The sequence below is a fragment of the Hemibagrus wyckioides genome, linkage group LG03, assembly GCF_019097595.1.
Source record: "Hemibagrus wyckioides isolate EC202008001 linkage group LG03, SWU_Hwy_1.0, whole genome shotgun sequence".
NCBI classification, from domain to species: domain Eukaryota; kingdom Metazoa; phylum Chordata; class Actinopteri; order Siluriformes; family Bagridae; genus Hemibagrus; species Hemibagrus wyckioides.
In genome coordinates, this window is record NC_080712.1 from 32250256 (window position 1) to 32267448 (window position 17193).

The following is a 17193-nucleotide window of genomic DNA, read 5'->3' on the forward strand; positions in this document are numbered from 1 at the left end:
TGTTGCGTGTGTTTTGAGTCTTGAGTGAGTTCCTACTTTAATTCTAGTGTTTTTGTGGGTGAAGGAAGCAAAGTCCCCCCCCCCGCCCCTCAGGTGTACTTGCTAATGGTCTCAACTTCAAACTTACATTAACTTAATATCTCAATATTTCAAAACTTTCCCACACAAACAAAGTCATCTGTAAAACAAACTAAATCCTTAAACAAATGGCGCTAATGTAAACCTCCATCTTATTGTTATTAATTGTTGGCCATTTTAAGCTGTTTACATTGGTTCAAACAAAATAAATATCCATTATTTGGCTCATAAACAAATTCATTTTATTTCTTCAAGAACAAAGTCTTCTATAACACACCTCTATAAAGCCCAGTCAATGAAGTCTAGAAATGGTTTGCATGGTTTTCAATGGGTTCATGCATTGACTACCACAGGTACCAAAGCAGTATATAAAACATCAAGATGCAGATGATCTGTTGACTGTAGATTTCATCCTCTACACAGCCCCTTTCCAGCTTGACCACCTCCAAGGAATCATGATGGGGAGTTTGGAGCAAAGCATGTTTCAACATTAAGGCTTCCTCTCCTTGCTGGAACTTCACCATCAGCTGGTCAGCAGAAAAAGGAGGGTTTTATTTAAACCAACCAACCAGAAAAAAAACCTAAAAACCAATATCATGATGCCTATTATAAAGTGATAATTCACCAGGCTTTTTTCTGCAGAAAAATGATTCATATTTCCTTCAGAAAAACGCCACACTACTGCTTACTTGCTCAGGTGTTGTACTTTTATAAGCAAGCTTTTTTCCCCTTCGTTTTGTCTTTTACCTCTCACACATTGCTGATGCTCGACACCTGGTCCTAACAACACCTTTTTCTTTTCACCTTTTTCTTCTGTTCTTAAATAAAAGCAGTCAAGTGTACTTTTATGTTACTTGTCTGTTGTGCGTTATCCATCATTCCAGTCTGTGGGACTGAATATAGCCACAGGCAAGTGTTTGTTGTGCTGCTGTTGAAAACTGCTTTTGGACTGTTTTTTGACCAATCAGATTGGAGAATTCAGCTGGTCTGTATCATGGTTAAATATAATATGAAATATCTGTCTCTCTCTCTTGGTTAGCGAAGTTGGTTGCCATCACATAACAGTTTTAAAATGTGGAGCACTTAGAAAAAAAGATGTGGAAATCATTGTTATTGTTGGATACCTGAAGCCCCAAATGTTCACCATCAAATTGAGTCAATGTTAATGTGTTGGCAACAACTTTATTATTTATTTCCTTTTTTTAGTGGCTGTTACTATTTTAAACCTTTACCCTTCACTCAGTAATGTATTTGATCAGCTTATTGGGGCCACGCTTTTAGTTCATGTTGGGTTCAATGCATGTGAATTATGTCTCACAGTAATAACTTTTTTTGTTGTTGATAATCTGTAAAAGGGAAAGCTCTCTTCATTTTGCTGGTAAGTTCCTGTTATCTGTCAGTCTTTAGTAACCACCTTACCCCACTCGCTATGCTGCATTTATGCTTTCTTGAGACACCACATACCTTTGTATGGACATTCTTTGGCTGTGTAGTTAGGAAGCGTGGTTACAGGTCATGTGTGTATTTAGAGGTATGGAGAATTCTGTAACTAAAAACCAAAGAACAGGTGTCTCATCAGCTTGGCTAGCTCAATGAGTAAATAAAGAGCTTGATCAGACTGAGGTTTTGGGTTCAAACCCAGCAATGGCTTTTCACTTTGTTTGGATATGTTTTTGGAGCAATTTGATGGAAAGTAAACGATAAAGCCGTGGGAAAAAGCTGTGAGAATCGAAAATGAAACAGTAGCTCAGATAGCCAAGGGTGAGTCCCTCTGTGCTACATGACTGTACAGGATAAAAACCTGCAGGCAAGCTAAAAGTGCTGGACCTGGGTGGGACACTAAATCTGGCAGAGAGAGAAAGCCAGTATGTACCATCTGGGGTTTCCAGAGAGCTGAGAGCAGGGGTTATGCAACAGTGGACCATAACCAGCTAAACCTTTAACATACATGTACGCACACACACACTATTACATACATATATATACACACACACATATGTATATGTATGTATATCTACATATATATATCTCAGTTGGTGGCGCTCCAGAGTTGCTGGGTTTGAGTCCCAGCTGTGAAAACTCTTACATGATGAACGTTTTAGATCAAGATTAAATTATAGAGTCTTCCTTTTATTCACCCAGGTGCATCTGCAAATGGGTCTTGACTTTGAACCTGAAAGTGGTGTCAATTTACTTCATTAATTTAATATCTAAGCCAAGCCCAAACTTCCCATCCCAAAACTAAACCAAACCCCTGTACAGGCAGCACTTGTTCAGTATCTGCCCTAAGGTAAAGTTACACAATAATGTTATTGTGCTTTTTACACCCTGGTTTAGGGGTGAAGGAAGCAGCATAACAGGAAAACTGAAACAAAGGCCATTTTAAACTGTTTACACTTGATGAAGAGCTCAAGAAAAAAAAAAGACTTGTGCCCGAATGTAATCATCAAAACAAGATACTGTCTTGGAGTTATTGTCTCTAGGAGCCTCTGGCATGATTTTCAAAAGGTTCTTGCATTGGCTGCACCAAACAGAACCGAGGGCTATTGAGAACTGTTCTCTGGCGCTCCTAGAAAAAAAACAGGTGTAGGAATCATGGTTATTGTTGGATTCCTGAAGCCCCAAAATGTTCACCATCACACTGAATCAATGTTAATGTGTTTTTTGTGGCTCTTACTATACTACAAAAGTGCGTTAAAGTCTCTATCGATGAATACATCAACACTGGTAGTAATATCATTGTAGGTCACAGACTTAGGATACCATCAGCCTTAAAACTCTGTTGGGAGGAAATATAGGACAACATTTTTTAAAAAATAAATACATAAAACAAACAGGGCTAGTTTAAGTGTTTGAGGTAGGTCTTCATCTGGTGTGTCAGAATACACATTGCATGATGGGTCAGGGCTGTTTCATCAGCAAAAGGGGGACAGTGTATGCACACACACACGCAGAGGAATGAACACCAGAAAACTGTAAGGAAACCCACAGAGACACCACAACTGAGACCATGTGAAACACTATATAGACAGTAGACTCACATGGAGCTTGATCCACCCTCTCACGACCTACAAAGTCTTTATTGTAGCGCTGGCCATCATTGACGGTAAAATCGTAGCTGCGTTTTTAACAGCGCTAATGTCACCATCACATGTCGTCCTGTCAGCATCAGTCGGTCCTGCATGCCACTGAGCTGCAGATTTATCACCTGATGTCAAACACAAACACACACATACATATATACACACATATACATGCTGGGCTTTAAATTCCAGGCTCACTACGAGCGTGAACGTGAAATCGTCTGTTTGAGCTCAGCGGACAGAATTCCTCCCAAAGCAGTAAACAGACGAGAGAAAATCCGCAAAAGCCGGCTCACAACTGTGCGTTTGTGTATCAGACATGTCAACAGGGGCATAATTTAACATTGTGAATGAGGAACCGGTCACTGCTACACGCTTCAGACACGAGGAGGTCAGGGTTTCTTGTCTGGTACGTGAACATCTGGTTAGGATCACATCTGTGAGAGGAACCTAATGTGGAATTGTGCCAGGGCAGTAAATACAGGGGACGAGAAGCAGCACACTGGAGACTCTGCGTCTGTGTGTGTGTGTGTGTGTGTGTGTAACAGCTAAGTATCACTAATTTAGGAAGAAGGACATGGTACATCGTGGATGTGCCTAGTAGCCACTGAACACTGAAAGAAAACAGTTTCAGTGGATTAATGAAGCTGTATAATAACTGCACCTTATTACCAAACATCTGAAAACCTCCTTAATTTCATGCTATGAGATTTCCATTTCATTAATTCAATGCTAGTAATAAAGTCCAAAAAGTGCAAATCAACACACACTGTTTTTATCACATTCATATTTTCATGACAGTATAAAATAGCATCATATTGTCACTCATTAATTAATTGTTCCTTACTAAAATGAATCAGAATTGAGAATTCAAGCTTGTTGTAGTGATACAAGGCTGGATTGTTTTGTTTTTTGTGTGTGTTGTGTGTAGTTGCTACACAAACACTTCCCCCATACTGTGAAGGTTCACTACTGAAGCTCACTTCCCTTGAACATAAATAGGCGACTATCCAAATACTAACTAAATGCTAGAGTTGTTTATGACTGCAGGAACAAATAAGCTTGACATGGTTACCAAGCGAGAGTCAGGCGTCTGACCCGGGACACAGGAAGAAGAGAATGAAACACTGGATACAAAGCGTTCTCCTGAGAGACAAAACTGAAATTGTATCTCTATATAAGAAGATATATACATATATTTTGGGCTAAAAATTCATCCAATTTATAAGTGAACCTGGTTTCCTGAGCAGTTTGTGGTTAAGTTCAATCTTACTATATAAATAAAGCTGGTGCTACAATGACATTATTACAGTTTCAGTGAGTTATAGTTAACACTACAAATGTGTTGTAATGAAGTTTTAGCAGTGATGTGAGCTCATGCCTTGTGAAACGCTGAGGATCTGGTCAGTGGCTCAGGTGAAGCGAGTGGAGATCAGATCCAATCAGAATGTCCACATCAGGGATTGATGTCATGCAGCAATAATTAAGCCATTTGTATTCGGTTGTGGTTGCTTACCGCTACTTCTGGTCTGCTTATTTGTTAACCTGTAAGATGATAAAAAAAAGTTTATCATTAGTTTTCGGTCATTTTCAGCAATTATACTGTTATTAAATGTAAATGCACTGCAGTATAAACGAAAAGGTTACTAATCATAATAATCTCTTCCATTTCCAGAAAGAAAACCACACAAAATTAACTCCTGACATCCGACATTATCCTCCAAAATACAAACAGAAAAAAGATTGACAGATTTGTAAAAATCCCATCAGCTACACAGACTACACTTTACTACACTATACTCAGTACTCCACATTACACAGTATGAAACAGAACTGAAATTTATTTGATTCATGTGGACATGATGTGCTTTCCGGAGCATTGTCGAAGGACAAGTCGGTGTAAAATTCTGTAACATTCACTTTTTATCTTCAAAGCTGGACCTGCTGTTACACAACACCAAAGGGACATTAAGAGCAAAGGATAAAACTCTGGGGTTGTGCTGCTCGAGCAAAACAATCAATCAACAACAGGGCATTGTTGTGAAGTTACAGCATGTCCCCCCCAAGGTGTTTTATTCTGCAGCGATCAGCAATAAAATCTTACATTTTCAATAAAGAAGACCACATTGTTTTTATGTGTGCATAGTTAATGTTGTGGAAACGTCTGGGGTTGTAACAGCTGTAAGCGGTCGCTCTGTCACTTTGTCTCTGTTGAAGTGGAGAAGTAAATCGTAGCTTGTCCGTTTCCTGAGAAACTGCAGAAATCCTTTGTCCTGAAGACGTCTGAAAACTTCCAGCTTTACCTGCTGAGTGCAAAGCTCTGAGGCCGGACCATGCTTCCACAAATCACCCCATTAACCTGCATGATGCATTTTTTCTTCACAAACAAACAACAAATGTGTTTTAGACCTGGCGTGATTATTACGCGAGATAAAGAAGGTCGTCATGGGGGTTTATCGTTTTAGGTAGCAGTAGTAGACGAGGTCCGAAACAAGGCCGCGTTGGCGGAGTCGCATGAATTTCACTCGACTATTCGCCAAAAATGGATGCTCTAGAGGAGAATTTGTAAACAGTGTAAAACTCAGCTCACTGCGCATCTGGTGGAATGACCTCATAATCCTCCATCAGAACGCCGTCTGCGGATCATCAGCGAGCTTCTGCCAGGCATCTCCGTCCTCTTCCTGGTCTGGGTGAAGGATCTCCGCAGGCCTGCTCCGTCAAAAACAAATATTTATATGAAAAGCTTTTCAGTCTGAAGGGATTCGGGTTGAAGCTGTGCAGCTGATTCATCTCCAAACTTATACACACAACCTTGTTTTTGAGATTCTGTATAGAATAACGTTAGAAATCATTTCATTCTGATGAGATATTAGACGTTTTTGATGTACCGGTTCTTAGGCAGTCCGGGGATTTAAGCTTCTCGGCCCCGAGCGCACAAGCACAACGGACAAACTGGTTTCCTTAGACTCCCTCGTTTCCTATAGGGTGTGGAAACGAATCCCTGACATGTTGTAAAGTTGAATTAACTCTGGAAAGTGTTGCTGTCTGAGCATCTCGCAGGCTTCAGCCGAGCAGCTTGAAGTCTTCATCCGTTTAAATATAATCTGTTTGCATTCTTGGTGCAGTGGACATGAGTGCTGTCTGGCACACGGTCAGGTTTTTGCACAGTTTCTCAGCGATGAGCGAAGACACACTCACTTAAGTTTTAGTGGCTTTGCAGTTATTTCATCACGTCCTTTAAGCTCAGATACGTGAAGTCCACCAGGTCTTTCAGCGGATTCGGATCCTTCTACTGGGGCCTGCAACGTAACCTGCTACCTGAACACTGTGACATCAGGCTTGCTAATTTACAGTAACTATAACACTGTGCTCATTGAGTTTATTATGTAAAGTTTATTGGGTCTTGTCAAAAAGACGACAAGCACTCCATAAAGTCTGTCTATTCGCAATTATTCGCTACTTGATTTTAAAGGAGTATATAAGAAAGAAAGAAAGAAAGAAAGAAAGAAAGAAAGAAAGAAAGAAAGAAAGAAAGAAAGAGCAGGGGTTTATTTTCAACTACACCTTCTCACATAGCCCTATCTGCTGAGGAAAATCAGCAATACTGCAATAACAAAATGATAGAACATTAGATAAAGTTTTAGGGTTAATACATTTATGTGGTTCCAGTTTCTTGATCTGAGCTTCATGTTAAATGTAAAGTTCACCGTGTCTGTTTCAGCCTCATGGACTGATCCACTACATGGAATTTTAGGGTGTTTGGACTGTTCCATTCTGTCGCCTCGGAAATCCTTTTGACATAAACATTTAAAATATTTCTATAGTTCTGGAAGCTCCACTGAAATAAATTATGCTTTTTTGTCAGTGTCAGGGTGAAAGTGGTTTTTAGTCTGTCTTATACGTCCGGACAGCCTTTTCAGGCTGGTGTAACAATCCAACGACTTGACCAACGCATGAGATGTAATGCCACAGGTTTGGATGCTTCGTCAAGGAAAAATTTCCCACGTTGTTAAAGCAAGTACACAGAACACAATGTGATGATCAAAGAGACCATGATCAACGATCTGGAATGTCTGAATTTTGTTTAAAATGCCAGTATGAAAGTGTGACCAATAAGACGACAACTAGTCTTTATGTTTCAGCAGACGCCGTATCCAGAACCACTTCCATCTCATTACAGCTCAGTAGGTTATGGATAGGGGCCTTGCTCAAGGGTTCAGCAGGGGCAGATTGGTGGTCCTGGGATTTCAAATCACAATCACAAGAAGTCCAACATCTTACTTCCCGCTTCTTTGTTTACTTGTTTACCTATAAGATGATAAAAAGTTTATCATTAGTTTCACATTTAGACACAGCAGAGCTCTCTCTATATAACCTTAGTTATATAACATTTTCGAAAAATAAGTTCAATTCAAATTTTCTGCAATTATACTGTTATTAATTATAATCATAATCACTAATCATAATAATCTGTTGCATTTCCAGAAAGAAAACAACACAAAATTGACTCTTGATATTCAACGTTATCTTCTAAAATACAAATTGAAAACAAAACTTGACAATTTGCAGAGCTTTTTTCCCCTCAGCTATCATTTTGTTCTGTCATGTTTCTCCCAGTTTAACAGCCACTTTCACTCCACAAGGGATTTTTTTTCCTCCTCAAATCCGGACCTGCTGTTACACAACACCATGAAGGAACATTAAGAGTGAAGAAATAAAACACTCAGGTCGTGCTGTTCTAGAAAAACAATCAACAACACCTTAAGCTCTGAGCTGGAATTTGTTTGTTTTGATCTATGAATCATGGAATATGTTATCAAGCAAGACTTTATTGCTAATTCTGACAGGATGACACGTAGCAATCGCTGACCTCACGGAGATTGTCTAAAACCGAGAATTAGCAGAAGACTGTGCTGGTTAAAGAGGATTCTTATGCAACGTGACCTTTAAAAGAAAGCAAGGCAAGAAAATTATATTATAAGCCGAAAAGCACAGGTTTGGCTCGAAGCAGATGTTCATTTCCTGTAAAGATCTTGTTTCAGCCGCAGGTTCAGGAGCCATGTCCAAGGCTGTTATGCAAATATCAATCGTTGCACAATCGTATCATCTCATATATCAGATCTATTTGGGTAACACTTTAAGGCTTCATCTGAAACGGTCTGGACTTCACCGTGTCCTTCCATCTGAACCAGGCTTGTTATCGTAGGCGAGATGATAACAATACTGTATTTACAGACCTGTCCCTCAGAGTCCCGTCTCAGTGGATCATCTGAACACTGAATTCTTCCTTTCTGCTCATTTCAGATGAACGTTTAACCCTTTCATTAAATGTTCATGCTTTAGAAATAGGATAAAGTTCCACGTTTGTGAGCGTTTATCTGAAATACACTATATTGCCAAAAGTATTCGCTCACCTGCCTTGACTCGCATATGAACTTAAGTGACATCCCATTCCTAATCCATAGGGTTCAATATGACGTCGGTCCACCCTTTGCAGCTATAACAGCTTCAACTCTTCTGGGAAGGCTGAACACAAGGTTTAGGAGTGTGTTTATGGGAATTTTTGACCATTCTTCCAGAAGCGCATTTGTGAGGTCACACACTGATGTTGGACGAGAAGGCCTGGCTCTCAGTCTCCGCTCTAATTCATCCCAAAGGTGTTCTATCAGGTTGAGGTCAGGACTCTGTGCAGGCCAGTCAAGTTCATCCACACCAGACTCTGTCATCCATGTCTTTATGGACCTTGCTTTGGTCACTGGTGCACAGTCATGTTGGAAGAGGAAGGGGCCAGCTCCAAACTGTTCCCACAAAGTTGGGAGCATGGAATTGTCCAAAATGTCTTGGTATGCTGAAGCATTCAGAGTTCCTTTCACTGGGACTAAGGGACCAAGCCCAGCTCCTGAAAAACAACCCCACACCATAATCCCCCCTCCACCAAACTTTACACTTGGCACAATGCAGTCAGACAAGTACCGTTCTCCTGGCAACCGCCAAACCCAGACTCGTCCATCAGATTGCCAGATGGAGAAGCGTGATTCGTCACTCCAGAGAACGCGTCTCCACTGCTCTAGAGTCCAGTGGCGGCGTGCTTTACACCACTGCATCCGACGCTTTGCATTGCACTTGGTGATGTACGGCTTGGATGCAGCTGCTCGGCCATGGAAACCCATTCCATGAAGCTCTCTGCGCACTGTTCTTGAGCTAATCTGAAGGCCACATGAAGTTTGGAGGTCTGTAGCGATTGACTCTGCAGAAAGTTGGCGACCTCTTCGCTCTATGCGCCTCAGCATCCGCTGACCCCGCTCCGTCAGTTTACGTGGCCTACCACTTCGTGGCTGAGTTGCTGTCATTCCCAAACACTTCCACGTTCTTATAATACAGCTGACAGTTGACTGTGGAATATTTAGGAGCGAGGAAATTTCACCACTGGATTTGTTGCACAGGTGGCATCCTATCACAGTTCCACGCTGGAATTCACTGAGCTCCTGAGAGCGACCCATTCTTTCACAAATGTTTGTAAAAACAGTCTGCATGCCTAGGTGCTTGATTTTATACACCTGTGGCCATGGAAGTGATTGGAACACCTGATTCTGATTATTTGGATGGGTGAGCGAATACTTTTGGCAATATAGTGTATTTTCCAAATATTTTGAGGTGTTAAAATTACTTAATTTTTTTTTTAGTTGCAGATTTTTGTTGTTTTAAATGTTTAGACTGAAATTAGAACGCTTGCTGGTCATTTATCATCCTAGATTCTTTTTATATATATATATATATATATATATATATATATATATATATATATATATATATTCTGTGAACCGTTGTGTAGCCTTAAACAGCCTGAATGTCTCAACTGGACTACATGACATTTGTGTGTGTGTGTGTGTGTGAGAGAGAGAGTGAGAGATAGAGGAAAGAGACAGAGACATAAGCACTCCTAATGCACTTAATGTAAGCAACGCATCACACAACAACGCCCGCAAATTCCTCCACTGTACAAAGAGACTGGATTATAAACATAGAATAACATAGCAGTAACTTTGCTTACACACACACACACACACACACTCCAGGATTTGTTACAAGGCAACTTGTCACAATACCGAGGAATCACAAACTGTAAAACTTAATGTGAGAAACTTAAAGTTCCTACTTTTTACCTCTGACTGTTTTAAAGCTCTGACACTCGAGACTCCTTCCACAGTCGGCAAAACAACACAACAAATTTTTAAAAATCTTTTAAAAGAATCAGTTTTCCTGACTTGTCCCTGTTGCTATGGAAACAAGAAGGCGTTTGCCTGAGCACATGAATATAAACATAGATAGATTTGTTAAATATTTAATTCTATAAATAAATGAAATAACATCATTTCATTTTTAAGATAAATGATTATTCACAGTTTCTTCCTTTAATTTTTTTTTTCTCCTTCCTGTCTGTGTGTGTGTGTGTGTGTCCAAATCAGTGAGGAGTGGCTCCCTAAACACTCACACCGAATATTTCAGTGTCCTGACTTCTGAGCCTCGTCTTTCCTCAGACTCTCCTCCCTGGCACATGTAAGTATCATGTCTTTATTCCTATCTCTGAAACTTCACCTTTTATTTCCTCTACACAGCATTTTCCTAAACATAAAGCTCCTGCATTGGGAGCTAATTTATTAAAAAGTGATTTCTGCTGCTTTAAGGTTGATCCGTTGATCTACTAGATTACCGTATGACTCGGAGAAGAATGCTGAACATGTATTTTAAAATGTTTTGTAACATGATTGTATGTGATTACAACTAGAATTTCGTCGAAGTTGTGCTTTATGATACGGCCTGGAGCTTAATATGAACTGCTGTTGATTTTTGGCTGCACGCGATCGCTCTAAACACAATAAATCTCTACTCTCCAGAGAATTAACACCATTTTGTGTCTTGTAAAAGTCTCTGGCACCGTAATTTCGAATGAATTTAGAAATTGTTTTTATGTGTTAGCTTTTTAGCACCAATTTTCAGACAAAACTGAATGACAGGTCTGAGGATCAGAGGCTCAGATTCTCCAAAAGGTTTAGAAAAAGCTCCCAGGTGGAAAAAAGAACTGCACAAAGTACCCGAGAGCATCGAGTTCAACACCATCAACACCATCATGCAGCTTACTGCAACTTTATTATTTTAAAAATGTTTTAGAATTTTTTTTGTTCGTCTGCATGTGACTTCCTTAACACTGTACTGTACACTATATACCCTGCATATGCTCTGGATGGATCATGACCAGGATGCAGAAGTTTACACTCCCCCTAGTTCTACACTATTTCTGGGTGGGGAAAAAATGTAAAATGTACTTCTACTGAATAATTTACCTCCAACGATGAAAGGAGTAGAAATTAAAGACAAAAAAATTCGTAGAAAGAAGTCAAAGTTCTGCCATGACATTTGGAGAAGGTAATAATATAACAGAAATATTCCATGGAAGTAAAAAAGGAGGGGGGAAATGTGAGGAAGAACCTCGAAAACTTTTTTCAACCAACGAGATACAACCAACCTGTAACAAGAAATTACAAGTTGCAGTATGTAATAAAAAGAAAAAAGAAGTTGCATCTGCTTTGAAGAATTAGGGCCTTGATGACTAAATTATTCTCTCCTGGTGGTCCAGCCGCAGGATCCCGTGCTCTCATTGCCGCGGACCGGGTTCGATTCCCGGGCAGAGCACCACCCCAGCCACTGAAGAGTTAACTCTCGGTGCCGGTGCCAAGCCCGGATAAAAATGGGAGGGTTGAGACAGGAAGGTCATCCGGTGTATGATGGATAACCTAAAACCTGTCCCAAATCATGCGGATCAAATGATCCACTACGAACAGCGGACCCTGCCATTGCACAGGACAAACTCTAAGATAAAAAATAAAAAAAGACTAAATTATTCTCTAAAATCTAACTGTAGACATTGTGTCTGTTTCACAGGAAAAATTCAAATGAATGTCTAAAAAATTTACATAAAAAGGTAAGGTGTACATTTATTTAAATTATTTGCTTCAGTAAATTAATACTAAGTAATAGTAGTAATACCGAAGTAGCCAAATTTTTAGTCATAATAAAGTAATGCAATATTCCAGTGTGCTAATTTCTGATGAAATACTTTACTGAAAATAATGAAACAATAATTATTTACTTTATTGGTTTATTTCACACACTTTTTATCTGTCCTACTTATTTTTAATGACTATGGAAGGCACAGGATTAATTTCTAAAGAACTATTTAAGGTTTGAAGTCAAAATTCACTGAACAGAAAACACGCGTTAATTTTCTGTTTACAAAAAATTGTTATTTCAGGCCACAAGAACGGGTCCAACCATGGAGTCAGTCCATGGATTATTTTGTCTTTTTGTAATCTCGTCCTACTTCATCTTTGGCCACGGGCAAAAACTTGGTAAGATCATTTTTTACTCATTAAATACTACTCATGAAATTGTTAGAGAAAAATTTGAATGTGCCTTTTCTAATCAGGAAAGTTTTAGCTAACATTTAAACAAGTGTCTCTTTTACAGTGTGCACGGAGGAAGCCAAGGCCGATATAGTGTTTTTAGTGGATGGATCCGCCAGCATCGGGCTGAAGAACTTCCAACAGATTCGTGAATTTCTTACATCTGTCGTGAACAACTTTGACATTGCCCCCAATAAGGTCAGGGTCGGCATGGTCCAGTTTAGCGACACGCCGAAAACCGAGTTTTTCCTCAACACCTATGAGGAGAAGAAGGAGATTCTCGACTACATCAAACTCTTGCCGTATAAAACCGGAGGCACCAACACGGGCCAGGCCTTGAAGTTCTTGCTGAAAAACCACTTTACCGAGCAAGCAGGAAGTCGAGCAAACCAAATGGTGCCTCAGATCGTCTTCGTCATCACAGACGGGAACTCTCAGGACGATGTCGATCCGTACGCCCAGGAACTGAGGCAGAAGGGAATCAAAGTCTACGCCATTGGAATCAAAGAAGCGGACGAGAAGTTCCTGAAGAAGCTCGCTAGTCAGCCTTATGAAAATCACGTGTACAGCGTGTCAGATTTCACTGCCCTCCAGGAAATCTCGCTGAGCGTCAGTCGTGAGCTGTGCATCACCGTAGAAGAGGCACAAGGAGAGCGTCAAGGTAAAACAAGTCATAAAGCATACTTGGGGAATGGTTCTAGCAGTTTATAAGCTTTCTTGCTTAGATTTGAGGCTTCATTTCGATCATGCCACAGTGCTGTTGAAGTAGCAAATCTGATTGGTCAGGAGGTGATGATTTATTTTTTAGAAAGCAGCTCTGAAGGGAGTTTGCTCTGTATGTCATCGCTTCAATATTACCAACTTACACAGGGACTGGTACAGCAGACGCACCACATAAATAGATTTAGAAAATGTGGAATTGTTGATAAGGTGATAAGTTTTCTGTGAGGAGACATTTGTTGATTTGAAGAAGTTTGATTACAATCAGAAGACATGGGGAAAAGTCTGTCTTATTGAACATTAATAAACTTATTAAAATTCTTGAGAAACTGTAAAAAGATTTAAATATCTCAAAAGATACAATCCATGCATGACTTTTTAGTGGAATAAAAGCTTTTTTTTCTCCTAGAATGCAGCGAGATTACAGCAGCAGACATTGTTTTCCTCGTGGATTCATCAGACAGCATCGGAGACACCAGATTTGGAGAAGTCCGCCATTTTCTCCATGCTTTTGTAAAAAGTCTTGAGGTTGGCATACAAACGGTGAGAGTTGGCCTTGCTCAGTTTAGCAACAGACCGTACCAGGAGTTCTTGCTTGGTACAAATGAAGCCATGAAGGAAGATCTGCTCAGGAAGCTGCTCAGCATCACATATCTGAAGGGTGGACCAAAAAGAACAGGTCTCGCTCTGGATTTCATTCGGAACAACTACTTCAGCCAAGCTAGACAAAACATTTCTAAGATTGCCATCTTGATCACGGATGGGGAGTCGAATGACGCTGTGCAGGAGCCGGCACAGGAGCTCCGAAAGCAGGGAGTCGTCATCTTTGTGGTCAAGACTGGACCTGCTAACAGTGCGCAGCTCCAAGCCATTGCTAACAGTCCCCAGAAGGAATTCTTGTTTAGCACGGACGATTACCAAAATATAACCAACCTGATTGAGAACCTGCGCAGAAGAGTGTGTGTTGCTGTTGATGACCAATTACGAGGTAATTATCATTAATCTTCATTTATTGACAGATCATGCTCGGATATTGTTGGATTCATCAGATAGAATAAGTGCAGTAGGAAGCAAGTGAATGGGAAATAAACCACCCAGGAAGCGTCAGCTGGAAAGTTCGGAAAGAGGTCAGATGTTGTGTATGGGCAAATTCCATAACCTAACCAAAACACACACTGGTGCAGCGGTGTTATTCACAGCTCCAGGGTCTCAGGTTCAACCCTGTTCTCAGATTTCTCTCTGAGTTTCAAATGCTCACTGGGTTTCCTTCTGGGTTTTCCGATTTCCTCCCACAGTCCAAAAGCATTCTGGTGTACTGGTGTACTGGCTACTCTAAATTGCCCTGACTACTCTAAATTGCCCCTAGGTGTGAACAAGCATGGTATCCTATGATGGAATGGTTTCCAATATCCAAGGTAAATTCCCACCTAGCTCCAAGTGTTCCAAGGACCTGAACCATGATAACAGAGATGCTAGATTCCAAATGCCTACTAAATGTTTCTCACTACATTCCTTTACACTACTGGTCAGTAACAGTCCTATAAATTGCATTTCTGATTACCATTAAATTAAATCCCAACAGAGCACAACAATTCAGCAAAAAATGTGCATGAATGGTAACAATAAAAACACCTAATTTAATCAAAGGATATATTTTAAAATGACACCGATGTCCTAGTTTTAAAAGCTTTTTGACTTTTCCCCCCACTTTAGCTTCTTCCCTCAAGTTCACAGATGTCTTTTTCCTGGTGGATAGCACAGCATCAAGACCAGAGTCCCAACAAATCAGAACCTTCTTGACACGGCTGGTCAACCAGCTCGCCGTAGACAAGGACGGTAACCATGTCGGCTTGGCGCAGTTCAGCGACAACGTTGAAGAGGAATTTCTGCTCAATACTAATAAGACCAAAAATGAAATCTTGACAGCCATACGCACTCTCCGTCTTAAGCCCAAAGGGTTGCGCCAAACTGGAAAGGCAATCGAGTATGCACGCAAAAACTTCTTCAATACTACAACTGGCAGTCGCATCGCGCAAGGCTTCAAACAGGTCCTGCTGGTGACGAGTGTGGGGAAATCGAACGACAGCGTCATTCGGCCATCGCGTACAATTAAAAAGGATGGAATACGCGTAATCTCTGTCGGCTTAGGCAAAGCCGAAATGGACGAGCTGGACGATATTTCTAGTCCGAATCAGACGTATAAAATGACAACACAAAATATTCCACAGGTGATCCAGAAAGTCAAGTCTGTGGTTGACTCGCAAGATGTCCCAAGTGTCTCCCAAGGTCTGTTCTTTTGCTCTGTTGCAGACTATAAATTACCTGTAGCAGTAATATGCATAAGATTAGAACCTGTGAATGGTTTTAAAAATGATGTTTCTGAATAATTCTCTACTCGCACTGAAACAAAGTGTTCTCTTGTTCTTCCTCAGACTGCAAGTCCGCCAACATAGCAGACATCGTGTTTATTGTTGACAAATCTGGCAACATGGGACCTGAAAACTTTCAGCTTGTACGCAACTTCCTCCTAAACACCATTTCAGGGCTCGAAGTAGGCCTCCACAAAGTGAGGATCGCCATTGTTCACTACAGCGACGTTCCCAGAGCTGACGTTTATCTAAACACATTCAGCGACAAAAGTGAAATTTTGCAGTACGTTCAAAGACTGTCCTATGGCAGAGGCAAAGCATACACCGGAGCAGCGCTACGATTCGCCAAGGACCAGGTGTTCACCAAGGAACGAGGCAGCCGAAGTGATGAACATGTTCAGCAGATTGCAGTGGTCATCACAGATGGATGGTCTGCAGATAATATCACCACTCCAGCAGCAGAGTTGCGCCGCTCAGGTGTCACGGTTTTTGCTCTAGGCATTAAAAACGTCAACGTACAAGAATTGAAGGAGATCGCGTCGTACCCACCCAGAAAGTTTGTGTTCAATGTAGAGAGTTTCGTTAAGCTGAACGCATTGTCAAGTGTGCTGACACAAAGCCTTTGTGGGGACATCACCTCTTCCTTCATACCTTTATTCAAGGATATTACTCTTCAGAAAGGTTTGTAATCTCTGATTATGCTGAAATAACCTTTTGAACCTATTTGAATATTTTATTATTAGTTTATGGTTTATAAGTTTAGTCCATGTTCTTCTTCCTTACCTTAGGCTGCAGGTTCACAGCTGAAGCGGACATCTATTTCCTCCTCGATGAATCAGGAAGCATTAGTTACGAAGACTTTGATGAAATGAAAGCTTTTATTCTGGAGTTCCTTCACATGTTTGAGATTGGACCCGACAAGGTGCGCATCGGTGTGGTGAAATTTGCGAGCCATGCGACCATTGTCTTCCGCCTGGACACTTACAACACAAAGTCTAAAGTGGAAAAGGCAGTGAAAGCCCTAATAATGGATGGAGGTGGCACTAGAATTGACTTGGGACTAGAAGAGATGATCCCGCTCTTTAGGCAGGCATCACAAACACGCAAGCAAAAGGTTCGCGAAATACTCATCATGATTACGGATGGCAAATCTGAGCAAGTTGGAACACCAGTGAATATTCCAGCTGAAGAACTTAGGAACCAGAACATCACAATCTATGCTATTGGGGTGAAAGACGCAGACATGGCCGAACTGGAAGATGTCTCCGGAAGCCCTAAAAGGACATTTTATGTCCAAAACTATGATGCCCTTAAGCTAATCAAAACCAAAGTCCTTAAAGAAATTTGCTCATTTGAAGGTAAATTTTTCAGAGCAGCTTTGTTAAACTTGTTTTTGTATTGTTTAAATGCCAAAAATTGAATGATTTAAGATCTGTTCTTGTTTGATAAGTTAAATTTCATGATAGTTCACTTGAAAACCTT

The 17193-nt window shown here is 40.6% G+C and overlaps 1 protein-coding gene and 1 long non-coding RNA gene across 2 annotated transcripts in view; one reads left to right on the top strand and one right to left on the bottom strand.

Moving 5' to 3' along the window:
- Window positions 1–359: 359 nt before the first annotated feature.
- Window positions 360–6467, bottom strand: LOC131351019 (uncharacterized). The gene is made up of 4 exons (XR_009204326.1): window positions 6050–6467; window positions 5752–5870; window positions 3120–4706; window positions 360–605 (listed from the first exon to the last, which is right to left on the bottom strand). It is a non-coding gene; the product is annotated as an uncharacterized LOC131351019 (long non-coding RNA).
- A 4157-nt stretch (window positions 6468–10624) lies between these two features.
- The window catches only part of LOC131351037 (collagen alpha-4(VI) chain), a 29077-nt gene continuing 22508 nt past the window's right edge, over window positions 10625–17193 (top strand). The window contains exons 1-8 of the mRNA XM_058386135.1: window positions 10625–10718; window positions 12102–12141; window positions 12472–12568; window positions 12687–13283; window positions 13752–14330; window positions 15056–15628; window positions 15775–16392; window positions 16500–17069. Of these exons, the coding sequence (XP_058242118.1) occupies window positions 10717–10718; window positions 12102–12141; window positions 12472–12568; window positions 12687–13283; window positions 13752–14330; window positions 15056–15628; window positions 15775–16392; window positions 16500–17069 (3076 nt within the window). The 5' untranslated portion in view covers window positions 10625–10716. The remainder of the gene's footprint in view (window positions 10719–12101; window positions 12142–12471; window positions 12569–12686; window positions 13284–13751; window positions 14331–15055; window positions 15629–15774; window positions 16393–16499; window positions 17070–17193) is intronic.